Source organism: Brassica oleracea, chromosome C3 (genome assembly GCF_000695525.1).
Source record: "Brassica oleracea var. oleracea cultivar TO1000 chromosome C3, BOL, whole genome shotgun sequence".
In the NCBI taxonomy this organism is placed as follows: domain Eukaryota; kingdom Viridiplantae; phylum Streptophyta; class Magnoliopsida; order Brassicales; family Brassicaceae; genus Brassica; species Brassica oleracea.
In genome coordinates, this window is record NC_027750.1 from 50923344 (window position 1) to 50940345 (window position 17002).

General features: G+C 39.3%; 4 protein-coding genes across 4 annotated transcripts in view; 3 read left to right on the forward strand and 1 right to left on the reverse strand.

Moving 5' to 3' along the window:
* LOC106330850 overlaps window positions 1-2913 on the forward strand; it is a 7336-nt gene extending 4423 nt beyond the window's left edge. Inside the window, exons 7-9 of the mRNA XM_013769256.1 lie at window positions 2284-2433; window positions 2521-2646; window positions 2725-2913. Of these exons, the coding sequence (XP_013624710.1) occupies window positions 2284-2433; window positions 2521-2646; window positions 2725-2913 (465 nt within the window). The remainder of the gene's footprint in view (window positions 1-2283; window positions 2434-2520; window positions 2647-2724) is intronic.
* Window positions 2914-5924: 3011 nt separating this feature from the next.
* LOC106332581 lies at window positions 5925-6793 on the forward strand. The gene has a single exon (XM_013771055.1). The coding sequence runs from the start codon at window positions 5963-5965 to the stop codon at window positions 6593-6595; it is 633 nt and encodes a 210-aa protein (XP_013626509.1). The 5' UTR covers window positions 5925-5962; the 3' UTR covers window positions 6596-6793.
* Window positions 6794-9416: 2623 nt separating this feature from the next.
* On the reverse strand, window positions 9417-10307 carry LOC106330851. Its single transcript, XM_013769257.1, has 2 exons — window positions 9936-10307; window positions 9417-9776 (listed from the first exon to the last, which is right to left on the reverse strand). Exons 1-2 carry the CDS (start codon window positions 10305-10307, stop codon window positions 9417-9419), a joined length of 732 nt encoding a protein of 243 aa, XP_013624711.1.
* Window positions 10308-12365: 2058 nt separating this feature from the next.
* On the forward strand, window positions 12366-15651 carry LOC106328741. Its single transcript, XM_013767245.1, has 13 exons — window positions 12366-12646; window positions 12898-12971; window positions 13104-13181; window positions 13301-13376; window positions 13671-13735; window positions 13905-14006; window positions 14185-14274; window positions 14361-14435; window positions 14526-14558; window positions 14651-14725; window positions 14804-14866; window positions 14953-15021; window positions 15110-15651. The coding sequence occupies exons 1-13, from the start codon at window positions 12604-12606 to the stop codon at window positions 15302-15304; spliced, it is 1038 nt and encodes a 345-aa protein (XP_013622699.1). The 5' UTR covers window positions 12366-12603; the 3' UTR covers window positions 15305-15651.
* Window positions 15652-17002: the final 1351 nt, after the last annotated feature.

Below are 17002 nucleotides of genomic sequence, written 5' to 3' on the forward strand. Positions count from 1 at the left end.
AAGATTGAAGAATCGAGAAATTCCTCAAGTCCAAGTTTTCTGGGGTAAACGGAACCGTGTAGTTGTGACCTGGGAGGATGAATCAAGATTCAAAGCGTTGCATCCAGAGTTCTTCCACGAAGATGTAGTAATGGAAGAAGGGGGATCACCGGATCCTTAGAGAATTCGGGGACGAATTCTAATAAGGGGACGAGAATGTAATACCCCGTCTTAAAAACAAAACCCTAATTTTGGTTTTATGGAATTTCTCGGGGAAGCCGAAGGCTCAGAAAATTTGTATCATGAAGGTTAAGGTTAGTCTGGGTTCTATTAAAAATATTTAGCTCATCAGAACGGGAGCGGAAAAATATTCTGGATTGATCGCGGGACGAAAATTCACTAGAAGGACCGAAATCGTGCAAATCGACCTAGAAGCTCGAGCTGGCTTGATCTAAGGGATCAGGACGTGGTGTCAACCAATTAACCTGCTGAGTTTCAACACAAGAAAGAGGTGTAGACGTGCATGAAGCAGTTCCATGCAGGTTGACACACAGAAGCACGAGGTGTCGCAATACCTGCGATATGCGCATGCGAACCGACATGCAGAGGCCCGTGTGTCGCGTTGCATGAACCCCAGACATGCTGAAGGGCAAGTGGACATGGAGGTGTCTTCTGGAATGGCTAGAGAGCATGCAACAGGGCATTTGGACGCCCATGTGTCGCCACGCATGCGACCGGAAGCATGCAGGACGACACACATGCAATCAGGTGGCTCATTCTTATTGGCCGGCAACTTCTATATATACCCAGCTAACCTGGTTCAATTTTACTCATTAAGACACACCAAGAACACTACAAAACGCGGCTTAGAGAGAGAGAGAGAGAGAGAGAGAGAGAGAGAAAGAAGTGAGGTGCTTTAGAAGTATAGACATTTTTCGAAGACCGATAAACTGCCGGGAAGTTTCGAAAGACTGTCCAGAAGAGAAAGAAGGTTCTTTCCGAGTTCTGATCAGTCCAGACCAATTCATTCAAGACATTGAGGTTGGATTTTGGGATTTAACATCACGGTAACAAGACGAAGATTTGGAGGGGATAAAAGAGGTTTGGTCAACATCTGGAATCAAAGAGTCGAGCCACATCGATTAATCACTATGAGTCATGGTTAATTGTTTGTTAACAAATTTTTAATGCAGGTTGCTGACATCGTAGACGGCTTCCGAGCTAGGATATTCGGACCGGTCTAGGTGTCAGTTTGTGGATCTGAGGCTTGAGACAATGTATGGGCTAAGTGGATAGCAAGACTAGTCTAAGCACCCGGGTTATTGTGATTGTGTGAGTATTATATGTTGTTATGGTATGTACCTCGTGTTGGTACTGTTGTGTGAGAACCTCGTGGTGGTTCTAGTAGTAGTTTGCAGGTCATTGCTTCCTCAAATGGTCCCTCTAAGCCGGTCGTGGTCCGGAAAGTGGTGGGCTCGGTTTAACTTGGCTTGATCACCAAGGCCGAGTGTCACACGTGAATGTGACAGCCCCCGGCGAGTCCGATAGAGGATCAGGGCACGGAGATTCCGATTGAGGACCGTGACCGGGCGATTCCCGAGCGCCTACGCCTGTGTGGTGTAATAGTGAAGGGATTGCCGGTGTCCCTTATGTGGAGGAAGAATGATTCTGTTGGGCCCTAGGAGTATATATATATGGTTGATTGATATGACACTCATAAAGAGTGTTTGATTTATTACGGTTTAATGGTTTATTGCTTAAATCGGTCATGCTTTATGATCTTGAATATTGATTGTTGAACTACTCGTCTTGCTTGTGTTTGGGGTGGGGTTTAGAATGACGGGTAGCTGTATATGCTAGATAGGGAACCCTGACTCACTGAGTAAAACTAGTTCACTCACTCCTCACATCCTTTTGCAGGTGTCCAGTAGAAAGGACCATAGCGCTCGCGAAACTGTAGGAGCTGGTGTAGAATGGATATCTTTTGCTAAAGACTCGTTTTCAAGATATAGGAATGTATGTTTTACTTTCGGCTGCGTCCATGGACCCTATGTATAATATTTTGGGCTTGTGAACTTCGTGTTTTATATATATGAAATAAAATATGTTTATAATCGTGACGTGTTGAATCTGATATTAGGGTAGTCCAACCTAACACAACTCTATGATTCGGTACGGGTTACAAAGCCTCAGGCCGAAGATTAGAGGAAACGAGTTTAAAATGGATATTCTAGGGTACAGAATTATGTTTTGTGACTTGGAAAGTCTATTCTCAACCCGTCGTAACACTTCCGAACTTGGCAGAGGAAGGTCGTTCGGGCATGTTCTTGTTTGATTGTTGTCCGGCTGACTGACCGATGTCTAAAATGGTTCGAGGGTGTTACATGTACGGTGTCCACTCCACAAGATGTGGCGCTTGCGGATGCTAATAGTGGAATCTCCATGTTCGACAAAGTTAGAGTACCTGTACAGTGGCCATATATACCGTCCTTACTACTAATTTTGTCTTAGCTTCTTAACCTTTCTGCATTTTTGTAATAGATCTTGGGACTTGTGGAGAACATTAGTTGCTTCGTTTTTTTCCACTGTAACGAAGCTTCTTTCATATTTGGGAAAGAAGGGGCATGGCAGATGGCTGCAAAGAAGGACTTGAAACTCATCGGTGAGGTAAATAATCTAAAGCCAAAACCGATGTTATAGTGTTGTACATTCTCTATGTGGCCTTACTAGATATAGTTTGTGTAGATTCCACTGGAAATGAAGATTAGAGAAGGGTCTGATGAAGGTGTTCGTGTGGTTGTTTCTTCTCCTGGTTCTGTAGTATCAAAAGCTTATGAAGATCTAGCTCAAAACGTGGTGAATAGGCTCAAGGAGCTACGTGATAATCCTGAGAATGAGATTCAGATGAAACTTAACGTTTTACACTCATCATAGACCAAGCCAAGCCATGAGAACAAGAGGCACTGTAAAACCAAGTTTTGTCAAGCTACTTCACCTTCTCAGACTACAGTACCAAATAGAAAATGTTTTGCAAAATCCTGAGAGAAGAATTTATCTGCAAAGGACAACAAAATAGAGATGCACTCTTTTGAACAGTGTAGAAGGCTTTCATTTATTAGACTGGGAAAGATGATGAATGTAATTTCAGAGATTTTTGTCAAAAAAGTAATAATAATCAATGTTGTTAAGATCAATTCACAATGTAAGATGAGATCACCAAATAATATCTTCATTATATTTTGCTTCATCTTGATTTTCATATTCAAGATCAGCTCCGCCATAGAATTCGTCCTCTCCTCCATTAGCTTCTTCAGTAATGTAATCCTTGTTCCAGACTAGTTTATCTTCTTCTGGTGCATCTTCTTCAGAACCCTCAGGTTCCAAAAGGCATTCTTATTCGCTGCTTTGCTGTGAATTTTTCATTTGGTCACCAACAACAACTGGTTCTCCAACTTAGTCATCTTTGGAGAGTTCATTCGCTGCTTTGCTGTGAATTTTTCATTTGGTCACCAACAACAACTGGTTCTCCAACTTAGTCATCTTTGGAGAGTTCTCCTACACAGAAGTGAATACACATAAGAGATTACACAAAGAAACAAGAGGCTAGATAATGTGACATATAACGCTAGAGAGACGGGGGTAAACTTACATCATCAAATAGCTTATCCAAGACATCCAAATTGATGTATGCACTAAGTCTCTGTACACAAGAAGACACAAGAAATTTAGCTACAGATGAAAAACTAAAGAAGATCCAAAGATATATCAAACTATAACAGTAAACGAGTTGGAGGAAGAGTAGCACTGACCTTTTTCTTTTCGCTTTCTGTATTGCTTAGGCTTATGGTTGCAGAAGTTTTTTACTAGGAGGAGCAGCAGTCTTACTAATAGGATATTTCTTTTTCACTGCTGTAGGTTTCCTCTGCATTACCTGATAATCGATAGAAAATGTAAGTATCATTAACAAGAACGTCAACATAACAGTCAGCAAAAATCAAGAAGATCAAAGACAGGATGAGAGAAAAAAATACCTTTTTGTACTCAGGGTTCATCATCTCCCACGCCATCTTCATCAGAAGGGATTCTTTTGTAGTATTCAGATAATCAGCAACCTGATGAGCAGCAATAAACCATAAAAAGTCAGAAAACAAGTATATAAACAAGGTTTTATCATGCATAAAACCGAACAATAGACACAGCAGAAAGTAGAAGACAAAACACAAAAGAATCAGTTTTGACTAAGTTTATATGGTCGGAGAACCAACGCGTGATGGGATTTACATGTGTAAAAATAGGTGTGGCTTGCCACATTCCCGGAACCAATTGTTGTGTTTACAGAGACGAGATTAGAGACTACGGGCATATGAAACACCGACGAAGATCATGGCTTCTCTCCGTTGAACCCTAAATCTCCATGGAAGAGAGCCATGACTCTACGGTGGAGAAAACAAGAAGAAAAATAAATTAGGGTATATGGGTGGCCACGTCTCCCTTTTGTCTATTTTAAATTTTTGTTTTTTTTTAATTTTTTTAATATTTTAACATTTAAAATCAATTACGAAAATTACAATTTATAATAATAATTCAAAATTAAGGGTAGTATAGTATTTACAGGAATTAAAATCCTAATTACTAAAACATTTTCTACAAATTCTATTGTGACAAATCAAAGTTCAAAGCGACCCATTTTTCCAAATTTTTCAAAAAAAATGTAAGATGTGGAAAACACTCACAGCACTTACCAATCACCCCCATAGTTACTGTGTTCATTGAGTATATTGTAACTAGTTATTAAGGTTTATACAACCTGAGTTCAATGTAAACGATGCAAATATAAATAACGACATAGCCCAAAACTTTGTGCAAAAGGACCCCATGACTGAAACCACTTGATAAATACGAGTCCAAAAGAATTCAAACTAACTCTAATATCTTGGTTTGTGGTATATGTTAAAAGGCTTAAGAGAACTGATTTAATTATCAATTTCATCAAAGTATGTTTACTTTTTCCCGCACACACGTACATTTAAAATTCCAGAGTTAAGCATGCTTGAGCCAGACAGTGATGATATGTGACCTAACGAAAAGTGATACGCGATATTGTGCGAATGAAGTCAAAACACGGAAAAAGATCATGTGGTGATTTCAGGGTCAATAAACAAGACTTTCGAACCTTCCAAAAAATTAACGCACCGCCCGTTAGATGTGAGAGCTCACGGGCTGAGCGAGCGTGCGTAGATTTGAGCGATCGGGACGTTATACTAACATTAATAAATGCTATCACCGCCAAGGTTGTAACACCCTAATATTTCGAGCAGAATTGTCATGTTATATCAAGTTCCCTGACCAAGTAATCCTTATCAACATCACCTCACACCAACTGAGCATCTAGATACAATTTGGATAGTCCGATCCATAATCCAATAATATTCTAGCATTTGTAAAAACAGTAAAATCATAAATTATATATCTAAGCTATTCATGGTATTTGTTTTTAAGTATGAATAGTAACGGAAAAAACCACACCGCAGTTAATAATACCAAAAATATATACGTTTTTTTTCCCGCAATTATTTCGATTGTCGGCATTCGGACTTTCAGGATATTTGGTTCATTGACTCTCTCTTTTGAACATTAACTTCTAATATTTTTTACCATAAAAAGTTTTATGAAATTTAGAGAAAACACACACAAAAATTGTTGGTACTTTATTGGAGTTTACTGAAACTGGAAAAAAAAAGGAATTTAGCGAAAGAGAATATTTTTTTTTGAGATTTGCCGTCAGAAAAAAGGGAAAATTACTATTGTTCTTAATAAAATAAGGGAATAAATAAGAGTAGAATAAATAAACATGAAAAAGAACACCACGTTACTCTGTGTTCCTTCCTTTTCTGCTTAACCTATTAAAAACTATATATAATATAATTAAACGCACCAAAGAAACTCTTCTCTCTCTAAAGCTTCTCGTCGTTCATCATCAGCCATGAAAATAAAGAAGAAAGGTCAAGTCCACCCATCTCCTCCTCTTCCATCATTTCCTTCTTCTTCATCCAAAGTAGACAACTGTCTCTCTGTCCTGAAGCTTCTCCCCGCTGTGATTCTCCTTCTCGTCTCCTCTCTCTCCCCCGAAGACAAGCAAGTCCTTGCTTACTTAATCACCCGTTCACTCAAAACCACCACCATCGCCGTATCCTCCGGAAGACGTAGAAGCTCTTGTAAGAAAGCTAGAACTCATCATAAAGCTCCGCGTTTCGATTGTGAATGTTTCGAATGCTACACGAGCTACTGGTTTCGCTGGGACTCCTCGCCTAACCGTGAGCTCATCCACCAGATCATCGAAGCTTACGAAGACCATCTAGCCAAGAGCGAGAAGTCAAGCGGCAGAGGAGGAAAAAAGAAGGAGAAATCACGTCGTCGCCGGGTCGTGGAGCCCTCGGGTCGACCCGAAGAACCGGTGGAGCCTGTAGATGAAGTTAAGCCTGAGGAGTCACCGGAAATGTTGAGGTTTCCGGCGGCGGCGGGGACTAGGCACAGGGGCTTGGCGAGGAAGGTGTTACCGGACGTGCTGGGATTATTCAATTGGCGTTTTTGGAGGCTTTGGAATCCGAATGCGTGAGGCATCTCGCTTCAAAAAAATAAAGCTCCTTTCGAATTTTCTAAACAAATGCTTTGTTCTTGGAATCCATTAAACAAAGCTAAATGCTTTATTTTATCTAATATGAAATAATGATATAAGTCTTCGCCTAGTAGTGTTGCAGGCATGTTATCTATCCATTTCTGTTTTTGTATAAGATCATCTTTAGTTCTCGGAAGAGTTGATCATCGGTTAGTTTTGAAACTGTATGATGATTCTCTTCTTGGTTTGCAGATTTTTTCTCCCAGTAGGTTTGTGTGGTAACACCCTCACTCTCTAGTTTTAGAGTTACAACAACATTTTTAGAAAAACCATACCTATTATACGTTTGCTTAGTAACAAAGTTAATGTAATAGGTAACATAGTTTCAGAAGGTGGGCCACAACAAATCTATCTTTTGTTTGATTTAGGGAGAGGTTAAAGAAAGAAAGAAAGAGAGATTAGCCTATACGGGTTAAGTGGTTCTTAATGAATTTTTAACTATTAAAATTAAGCTAAGCAACTTTGTTAAGAAACATTTAATTATAGTGGTTTTATTGGTAGTTGTTTAATTATGGTTTTTATCAATAAAAAAAAAACATAATTTTTTTTAAAAGATAAAATTGATTTATTAAATAAAACAAAGTCAAACATAACATTTTAAAATACAAACATAAAAACATTAAAACATTAAAACAAAGATTACTAAAATAAACGATAATAATTTGAAAGAAGTATTCAAGCTCAATTGTTGTCTTGATCACGTCTGAATTTACGCTATATATGTTCAACTAAATCACATTTCAGTTGTTCATGCGCTTGTCTATCATGAATTCTTGTTCGAACACCCATCTCATTGGCGATATTTGTAGGGATATCTGTAGAATAGGTGAGATCGATATGTGAACTTCCGCTTCCTTCTCCTTGTTGAAAACCTGAAACATCGTATTGAGTGTAGTCTTCTCGTTCGTTTTCTACTATCATATTATGGAGTATGATACATGCTCTCATAAACTTCCTAATCTTGACTTTATCCCAAGAAAGTGCCGGATTTTTAAAAATGGCAAATCGAGCTTGCAAGACTCTGAAAGCACGTTCGACATCTTTTCGGGCTGCTTCTTGACATTGAGCAAATAAAACTGCTTTCGGCCCTTGTGGAAGTTGAATATATTGGATAAAAGTTGCTCATTTCTGATAAATACCATCGGTGAGATAGTAAGCCAAATGATACTCTCATCCGTTGACCGAGAAATTCACTTGCGGAGCTTGGCCATTTATTATTTCATCAAAAACAGGTGAGCGATCAAGAACATTGATATCATTTAAGGTACCTGGAGGTCCAAAAAATGCTTGCCATATCCAGAGATCATATGAAACAACCGTCTCTAAAACGATTGTGGGTTTTTCAGAACCACGAGAATACTGCCCTTTCCAAGCGGTGGGACAATTCTTCCACTCCCAATTCATACAATCGATGCTTCCTATCTTCCTGGGAAATCCACGAAGCTCTTCAATATGAAGTAGACGTTGAAGATCATCCGGTGTTGGTCTTCTTAGGTACTGTTCGCCGAACAAATCTATTATTGCTTCCACAAAATTTTCCACACATAACCGAGTAGTGGTTGCACCGAGCCTGAGGTATTCATCGACCGCATCAAGCGCATAACCATATGCCAACACACGAATAGCTGCTGTACACTTTTGAAGTGTAGAGAGACCAAGCCTTCCGAGACCGTCCTTCTTCTGACGAAAGAATTGAACTTCATTGGAGAGACGATCAACAATATGCATGAACAATGGCTTGTTCATTCTAAATCGTCGTCGGAAAAGATTTTCAGGATACGTTGGAGCGTCACTGAAATAATCGTTCCATAACCGGAGATGACATTCTTCACGATTTCTTTCGATATAAGCTCGTTTTTTTCTTTTTTCCTTTGTTTTTCTTGATCACCATGAATGGTAAAATTCTCAGAAGTTTGATCAAAAGATTGATCAAATGCATCATCAAATGCATTATCAAATGCATCATCAAATGATTCATCTAGAATGTTTTGAGAAGAAGAAGCCATATATGGTGATTGAAAAGAAAAAATGAGTTAAGAATGAAAGTTTGGTCTTTTGAATATGAGTGAAATCAAAAGTGTTTGTGGTTGTTTTTTAAAAACTCGAGAGTGAGGTTGCTGAAGTGATTAAAGAGAAGATGATTTTGGTGTTGTTTTACAAGAGAGAAATGAGTTTGTTGAAGTGAGGTTATTGATGTGTATCGAAAGAGAAGATGAGTTTGGTGTTGTTTTAAAAGAGAGAAATGAGTTTGGTGTTGTTACATGTAGAGAAGATTATAAAAATAAAAGCATAGAAGTCTATGATATACATACAAGTCTGAAAAATTCAAAACTGAATTCACTCCGTGATACAACAAGACACTAGACAACATGAGGCTTCACCCGTGAACAATAAGGCTTCACTTGTGACACAACAAGAAGCATACAAGTCTGAAAAATACAAAACTGAAAAATACAAAACTGAAAACACCTGAGGCTTCACCCGTGAACACTTTGTGACACAACAAGACACTAGACTACATGAGGCTTCAGTCTTTCACTCGTCAGAAGAACACACATGTGGCTTCGCCCGTGAATGAGACCTGAAACAAACAACAAGAACATCAGCATATTTATTAAACATCAAGCAGGACAAAAAGTTATAAGAACTTCCAGATATATTAAAGAGAAACCAAGAACTACATAACACAAACGAGAACAAGCAACAAGCAACTACATAACAGAAACTCCATGACACAACCGAGAACAAACTGAGTAGTTAACTAGTTAGACATCAACTCATTGATGAGTTTCTTCTTCAAAGCTTCTTCCTTATCCGCTAGTGGTCCTTGTTTAGCAATGAGACTGTCAAGTAACTTATTTTTAGACAACCTTTCTTTGAAAACCAAATCTTGCTGCTTCAAGCTCCACATTGTCTGAAACTGAGACAGCTTCTTCCCATCATCCATTGTCTTCTTAGAACGGGCCTTTGCAGCCTTAACACCCGGGGGGCGAGTTGTGACTTCATCATCGTCACCAGAATCTTCTTCAATTGCTTTGGAGCTTGCTGACTGTGAAACATCTCCACACTTCCTCTTTTTGGAGTTTCCATCAGTTTTAGCCGTAGACACCTCACACCACTTCTGGTCATTACGCAACTCTTTCCAAGCATGCTCAAGGGTGAAATTTTTTTTATGGTTAGTGTAGAAGATGTGGTGGGCTAGTTTGAGAACATCATTCTCGTTTTGACCACTTGTTTTCTCTCTGGTCGCAGCTTCAAATGCTCCAGAAAATTTACAAACCAGATCATTGATCTTCTGCCAACGATTCTTACAGTGACGTGGCTCTCTCTTCTCGCTGCCCGCAGCCTGAGGACTAACATTGTAGTACGCAGCAATTCTTGTCCAGAATGTATTAAACCTTTGCTCATTCCCTACTACTGCATCTTTGCTCGTGTTTAACCACGAGCTGATGAGCAGAACATCGTCTCCTGGCGACCACGCTATTCTTTCTTTACGAGTGCCTTGTGTTTCTGCACCAAAGTTTGAATCCTCGGTTGCTTGATTGCCATAGAAGGGAACTTGCGGTGAAGTCTCAGTACCAAAGACAAGATTTTGTTGACTGCTAAGTAGATCAACAAAGTTGTTTGTCTCAGTAAACGGATTAAAATCCATTGATGAGTTGAAAGACTAGAGAAATAACATATAGGAATCTGTTGGAGTTGGAAGGGAAAGAAAGAGTCTTAAAGAAAGAAGATAGAGTAGAGAAATAAAGGATAGCATTCAACACTCAAAACAACTAACCACAACCAGATTCGAGTTGACATGTTTCTACCTTAAATTAATTACCATTTCACAACAATAATCTATGACAAAGCAAGTCATTTATTATCGACAAATCAATTCATTATCAAAGCCTAAGCAAGTCATTTAACTCTCTTCCTCAACCATAACCAATCCTTTATTCATTTCAACACATCAAAGAAACAATCACTTCAATGCCAACACGGGTTCAATGCCAACAGAGCCAAAACATTTACCTACCTAACTCAACCCTAAAGCTTTCATTGACTTTAAAAGAAGTAAAACATTTACATGTTTATTACACGGGTTCAATGCTCCAGCATATGCACTCCTCTGCTTTGACGATCCTTCCTCGTTTGCCTCTTGATCCACGCAGCTCAACAGAGACACAAACAGAAGCAAATAACAAATGAGAAACAAATAAAACACAAAGCTTTTTAAAACGACAATCAAGGCAAACGAGACCACATTCCTAAAAACGTTCAATCTATATCATAAACGACCAACAAATGAAACAAAAAGCTCTTTAAAAAACATTGAATCCATTTCGAAAACAAACACAAGAGACAGAGACATATCTTTATGAATCTGAAGATATATGTTTTACCTGTTTTGCGGTTATAGTCATCTTCTTTAACGAACCTTCATGTCTGTTGATAATTCCATCTTAAGAAACACAAACAGAGACAAACAAAAATTAATCACTAGTAACCGAGACAACAAACAAATCAAATAACAAAGAAGGATTCAGACATAAAAAGAATGATACAAACGTTTACCTTTCGATTTGATTTCCTCGCAGACAGCCGAGGAGATCCACCGAGGGAGAGAATAGAGGCGGAGTCTTCATCGTCGGGGGAAGATCACGAGACAGAGGCTGAGTCTTCATCGACGGGGGAAGATCACGACAGAAACAGGGAGTCATCGAGGGAGAGAAAGAGAGAAGAGGAGTCCTCGAGATTTCACCACAATGAGGCGGAGTTGTCGAGGGAGAGAATCGCGAAACACGGAGACACCGAGGGAGAGAAAGAGAGAAGCGGAGCCGTCGACTTTAACAGAGAACGACGCGGATTCCTCGAAGATTTAATCGAGAAACGCGGAGTCGCCGAGGGAGAGAAAGAGACAAACGGAGTCATCGAGGGAGAGAGGAAACCGAGTCGTCGAGGGAGAAAGAGAAAGACGCGTACAATGACACCTGTCCCATAACATGCGCTGCTTGTGGAGCTTAATCAAGCATCACCTCCCGCTTAATACATTATTTTCTTGTTTTTTTTAATCCGAAAAACATTAAACACCTCCTCTAAGTACTGCCGATAAACGTGCTCTAAGCTAGGTATGGAACATAAGTATTCAACTCATGTACTAGTTCTTGTCCATTTCTGGGTTGTTGATCATTAATTATATCTTATGTGTAGTTTGTTTTCTTGTTTTTTTTTTCTCATTTTCATATCCCATTTTGAGATTATTAGATTTAATTGTTGGTAACCCCTTTTGCAATCATGTTAGATTTGATATTGCAGAGCTTTTTCATTTTGGTCCAGATGACACATTGCAATATGGAATTTGACTGACACATAACTTCATCATTACTAGGACAACTCTATAGCAGGCACAAAAGCGCCTATATATTGTAACGTGGTATCTGTTCCCCAACTACACATTTCGTCCTCCTCTGATCTATGTATCCAAAAGAAACACACATATGACTGAAAAAACACCTTTCTGGAGCCCAGCCTCATGACTCATAAGGCTACTATGATTTTTTTTCCAATTAAAACAAATATTTAAAAATAAACTCGTGGGCATCTTTTCAGAGCATATTCTAAGGCCTTTTCATCACAATTTTTGAATTTATTTCGGCCCACAAAAAATATTAAGAAAATATAGAGAGAGAGAGAAAAAATATTGTTTCTCAAGTCACTCGAGGAACACAACACAACACTGTCGCCTCCAATTTTTCTTTTGTCTCTCTTCTCTCTCTCCGCCTCCCTCCCTCTGTAGTCGTCGCAAGAGCGTCTCTCTCTCTCTCCGATTCCACCTCTCCGAAACTCTCTCTTCTACCAATTCTCTCTTCGATCTTCTCATGCGTCTTCCTCTGCTATTGTAATCCTTAAGCCGTAACAAGCTCGCTGGGCAGAGTCTTTCCGTCTCTGGGCATCAATCAGATATGGCTCTTCCGCTCGGGAAGCTCACCATCCTCATCGGTGCAGGTCCGTTCATGAATTGGGTTTTCTATTGTATTACTGACCAATTGCTTCTCTCGGGTTTTTGATTGGGACATCGCAATTGGAGGATTAGAAATTAGGGCTTTTCATAAACCCTTTGATTCCTGTAGAATGATCACTGTTCTCAACTGGGTATCAATCAATGAATCATCTTGGGCACAAAGTTTGAAGCTTTTGATCTTTTAGTGTGTTCACTGAGCTTAATGCTCGTCTAACTCGCGTTTTTACTACTATAGGTCTTGTTGGGTCAGTGCTTGCTAAAGAAGGGAGCTTACCTGATGTATCCCATTTCGTCTTTGGTGCTTTTAAGGTATCTAAGCTTCTGTTGTTTTCTCACCCATTCTCTGACATGAAAAAGTTTTATCCTTTTTCAATATTCAACGAAGTTTTGGGTGCCAAAAGGGTAATAATTAGGGGGTAATGGTTTATTTCTTTTGGACAGATTGTACTTAGGCAGCTGAAGCAAGAAGAACCTGCCAAATCAGGCAGTAGGCCTCGCAATGATACTCTTACAGCACAGGTTAGTTTGAAATGAATCTACTTACTGGCGAGGATAAGTTGTTAGATAGTGATGGATGAGAAAGATTTTGAGGAGAACTAAGATGCAGTTGTCTGATCTTTAATTTTCTTTTCTTGCAGGTTAACAGTCTTAGGCACGAATTACAGTTGCTGGCGTCAAACAGACCTATTACTATAATCTCGACAGGAGGATCAGGTCCTTTCTAGTTTTCTATGTTGAAGCTTTATTTTCCTTTCTGCATTTAAAAACTGTTACAAATGAGCGATTTAGTCTGGCTATCAAGATTCAAGTTGATATGAAAGAGGACACTGGATCCTTTCTCAATATTTTATTTTTCTTGCCATGGTTTTTTGAGTCAAACTAATGTTCTGATTAATGGCATTTACTCCAAGCATTAACAAGTCATTTCATTAATATGAAATAATTATTTTTCGTTTATGTTAATTTTAGCTTACAAACAAGTAGTTGACAGTTTCCTTTAATTTCCAGGTGGTAAAAAGTATGGTTGGATCATTATTATTGGGGTGATAGGCTACGGCTATGTATGGTGGAAGGTAACACTACTTCACCATAATTGATCTACTTGAAATAGTTACTTGCTCGTTTGAATTACTGTTGGCTACTCATTTGGTGCTCCTTGTCAATTACTTTGACCTGGCGTATCTGTTTGTAGTTTATTTTTCTCTTTTATTGAAAATTGACTGGGCGCTGATTTATTCTCAGGGCTGGAAACTTCCAGATTTTATGTTTGCGACAAGGCGCAGCTTATCAGATGCGTGTAATAACGTTGGCAGCCAGATCGATGGGTTTTATGAATCCCTCTCGGTAAGTTCTTACTTCCCATATTTTCTTGACATGACCATTGAACTATATTTTGATCAGTTATGATGCTTCCTTTTGTGAGCTAATCTATCCAACAGACATAGTACATTTTGTGATTTTGGTTGAGTTGCAGAGCATTAATATTTTGTCTCACTTTGGTTCTGTTTACATGTCATGGCAGGGTACGAAGCGGGAGTTAGGTTCAGAAATTGACAGGATGGACCGTACTTTGGACGCAAGTACAATTATTATTAAAGAAACAGGAAGAGAGGTACATTAGATTGAATGTACTCACTGCGTTGGCAAATCTTTCAGATGATTCTACCTGCTTTCTTGACGATGTATCAAACTCTTTAGGTGAATGAACTACGGGATGGTACAGCAAATATGAAGGATGACGTTAGGTCTGTTTTCGAGGCTGTTGAAACTCTGGTGAGAATGATTTAGAAATTGCATATATGTTAACGAGTTTATTCCCCTACAAAAAAGAGAGAGATGATCTTGTGATGTTCATAATTTCAGGCAAGCAAAGTCCATCGCATTGAGGGAAATCAGGTAACATTTTGTCACAGTTGTAGCTGGAGAATTGTTGTTTGTTCATCAGGCGTTGTGTTGATTGAATTTGAATTTCTTTGCTTTCCATAAAGGATCTCACGCTTAGAGGAGTTGGAGCTCTGCATGCTCAGTGTCGGGAGCACAAAAGACTTCAAGAGTCCAATAAGGCATGAACCTTCTTTGGTATGCACTGCATTTTTATCTGAATTTTCTCTTATTTAAACAAGACTTGTTTTTATGTTTAGGCTTTGCCATCGACTTCGTCTGTGCCAGCCCTTGAGCCAGCTCCTGTGACACCATCACTAAGGGTAAACGAGTAAATTTTCATCAAGTAATTGAGAGTTGTTTCTGTTCTATATTGCTTACTTCTCCCCTGGTGTTTGAATGTTAGCAGTCTCTGTCTTTGCCTCCTGCTTCTCCCCGTGAATCCCAGTTGCCGTCAACCCCTAATGGAGCTCAACAGGTATGCTGTATCGCAAACCAGTGTCGTCCCTTAGAAACTGAATTTCATTGTATAGAGTGATGATTTTTTTTTTTCCATTTGTGGACAGTCAAATGGTCCACTTCAGCACACTCAGTCTATGTCTGGTTTGAAGGATATAAACGAAAGCTCTAATGGAACACCTTCTGGAGAAGCCATGGGAAACACGAGTTCGGGCCTGTTTAGTATGTTCTCAATGCCAAGAATAGGGAGGACTCGTAGTGCGGTGAACGCAGTGCCTGCAAACTTGACTGGAGCCCAATAGTGTGGCTTGTCAAATACTGAAGAGAGTTTGATCATTCAGATATAAAGAAATCAATAAACCAGGATTAAGTGCTGGTAGAGAATATACATTTTGCTGTGTTTATGCTCGATCCCTTGCTTAGTGGACAAAAGGTGCATAAATTTTGTAGGGGATGCAGCTTTATATTTGATTGGAATATATTGTCACAATTAATCAGTTTGGTTGCTGCTCTGCCCTTTTGTAATCAGTCTTTATTAGCGGTCGACAGTGGTTTTGTCTGGCCCTCTCATCCTTTTTTCCTTTTTGTATTGAAACAAAAGGCTGGTCCATTTGTCAAATACTTTTGTTATACCTACCAAAGTTTAACTGATGATCCTAGCACACTGCAATTTCTAATGATAAGAGATTGTTGTATGTTTTCTTTGATTAACTCAGTGTCAGATAAATGATTATCCTCGGCAACAAGCAAAGTAACTAGGAAGATATGAGATCATTATTTTGTGTAAATGCTGAGCCACTTTTGTTTAAATTTGTTTCTAGCAAGAGATGCTTTAACCACCAAAAAATTCTCGATCTGAACCAAAATGTTCATAACTGAACGAAAAAATAAATCCTAACCAAATTATAATATAATAATATAAGCCGTTATTTAAATTATGATTTAAATCATTTTCGGCTGTAAAAAATATAGGATGTAATTGTATAGACTTTTTATAATAAAATTAATAGAGTAAAGTGTTATAAACCATACGATGGATGTCCATAACCGATCCGGTCTATAACCGGTCCAATACTAAGAGAGAGATAGACGGCCCAACCCTAGAGAGAGAGAGAGAGGCGGCCACATGAAGAGGAGAGAGAGGCGGCTTAGGCTTTAGAGAAAAAAAAACTCTATTTCCTTTTCCTTATATTTGTACACTTTCCATATTTATGTCTTTCTTTTTATCTCTTTATAACTCCCCTATATAAGGGCACCTTATGATTGAGTAATAATACACACAACTTACAGATTCCTAAACCTTAAGTTCTTAACATGTTATCAGCACGATAGCCTCTAACACCCTGAGCCTAAAACCAAATCAATAAAACCCTAAAACACTAAAACGAAAAGAAATCTGCCTCGGAACTTCAAAGAGACTGTTCTCCCAAACCGTGAGGACCCAAAAAACGATCAAGATATCAAATCGAAGCCCTTGCCGAGACGAATCAGTCAGTGCAAACAGCTTGTCGATCTGACCACCGACGCGCCCTCACGCACATATACAATGCGCGCCGATTTGCTTTAAAACCCTAATCCGAACCCGACGATACCGACGAACCCTAATCCGTTCGCGACTCCGTTCCAGCTCGTGTCCACCTGATCAGCTCCAGCCCCAAGGCGTTTCTGATCCTAGACAAACTCAGCTCCATCCCGCATCAAGGACAGCTCGCGTTCCAGACTGCAAGCTCTCCGTTCGCGATCCCGACTGCAACAGCTCCCGTTCGACGATCAGCTGCTCGCGTCTCCAACCTCAATCCGTTCGCATCCAGGCCAGCTCGTGTTCAGCTCGCGTCCAGCTCGCGTCCAGCTCGCGTTCCTGCCCAGCTTGAGGTTCAATCTTTTGGTGGTCCGGTTTCAACAATCTACTAAAACTAAAGGTAAATTCGATTCTAAGAACATGAAAATCGAATTTGGATTGCTTGTAAAGAATGAAACCATAAAACCTAATCTCTAAAGAT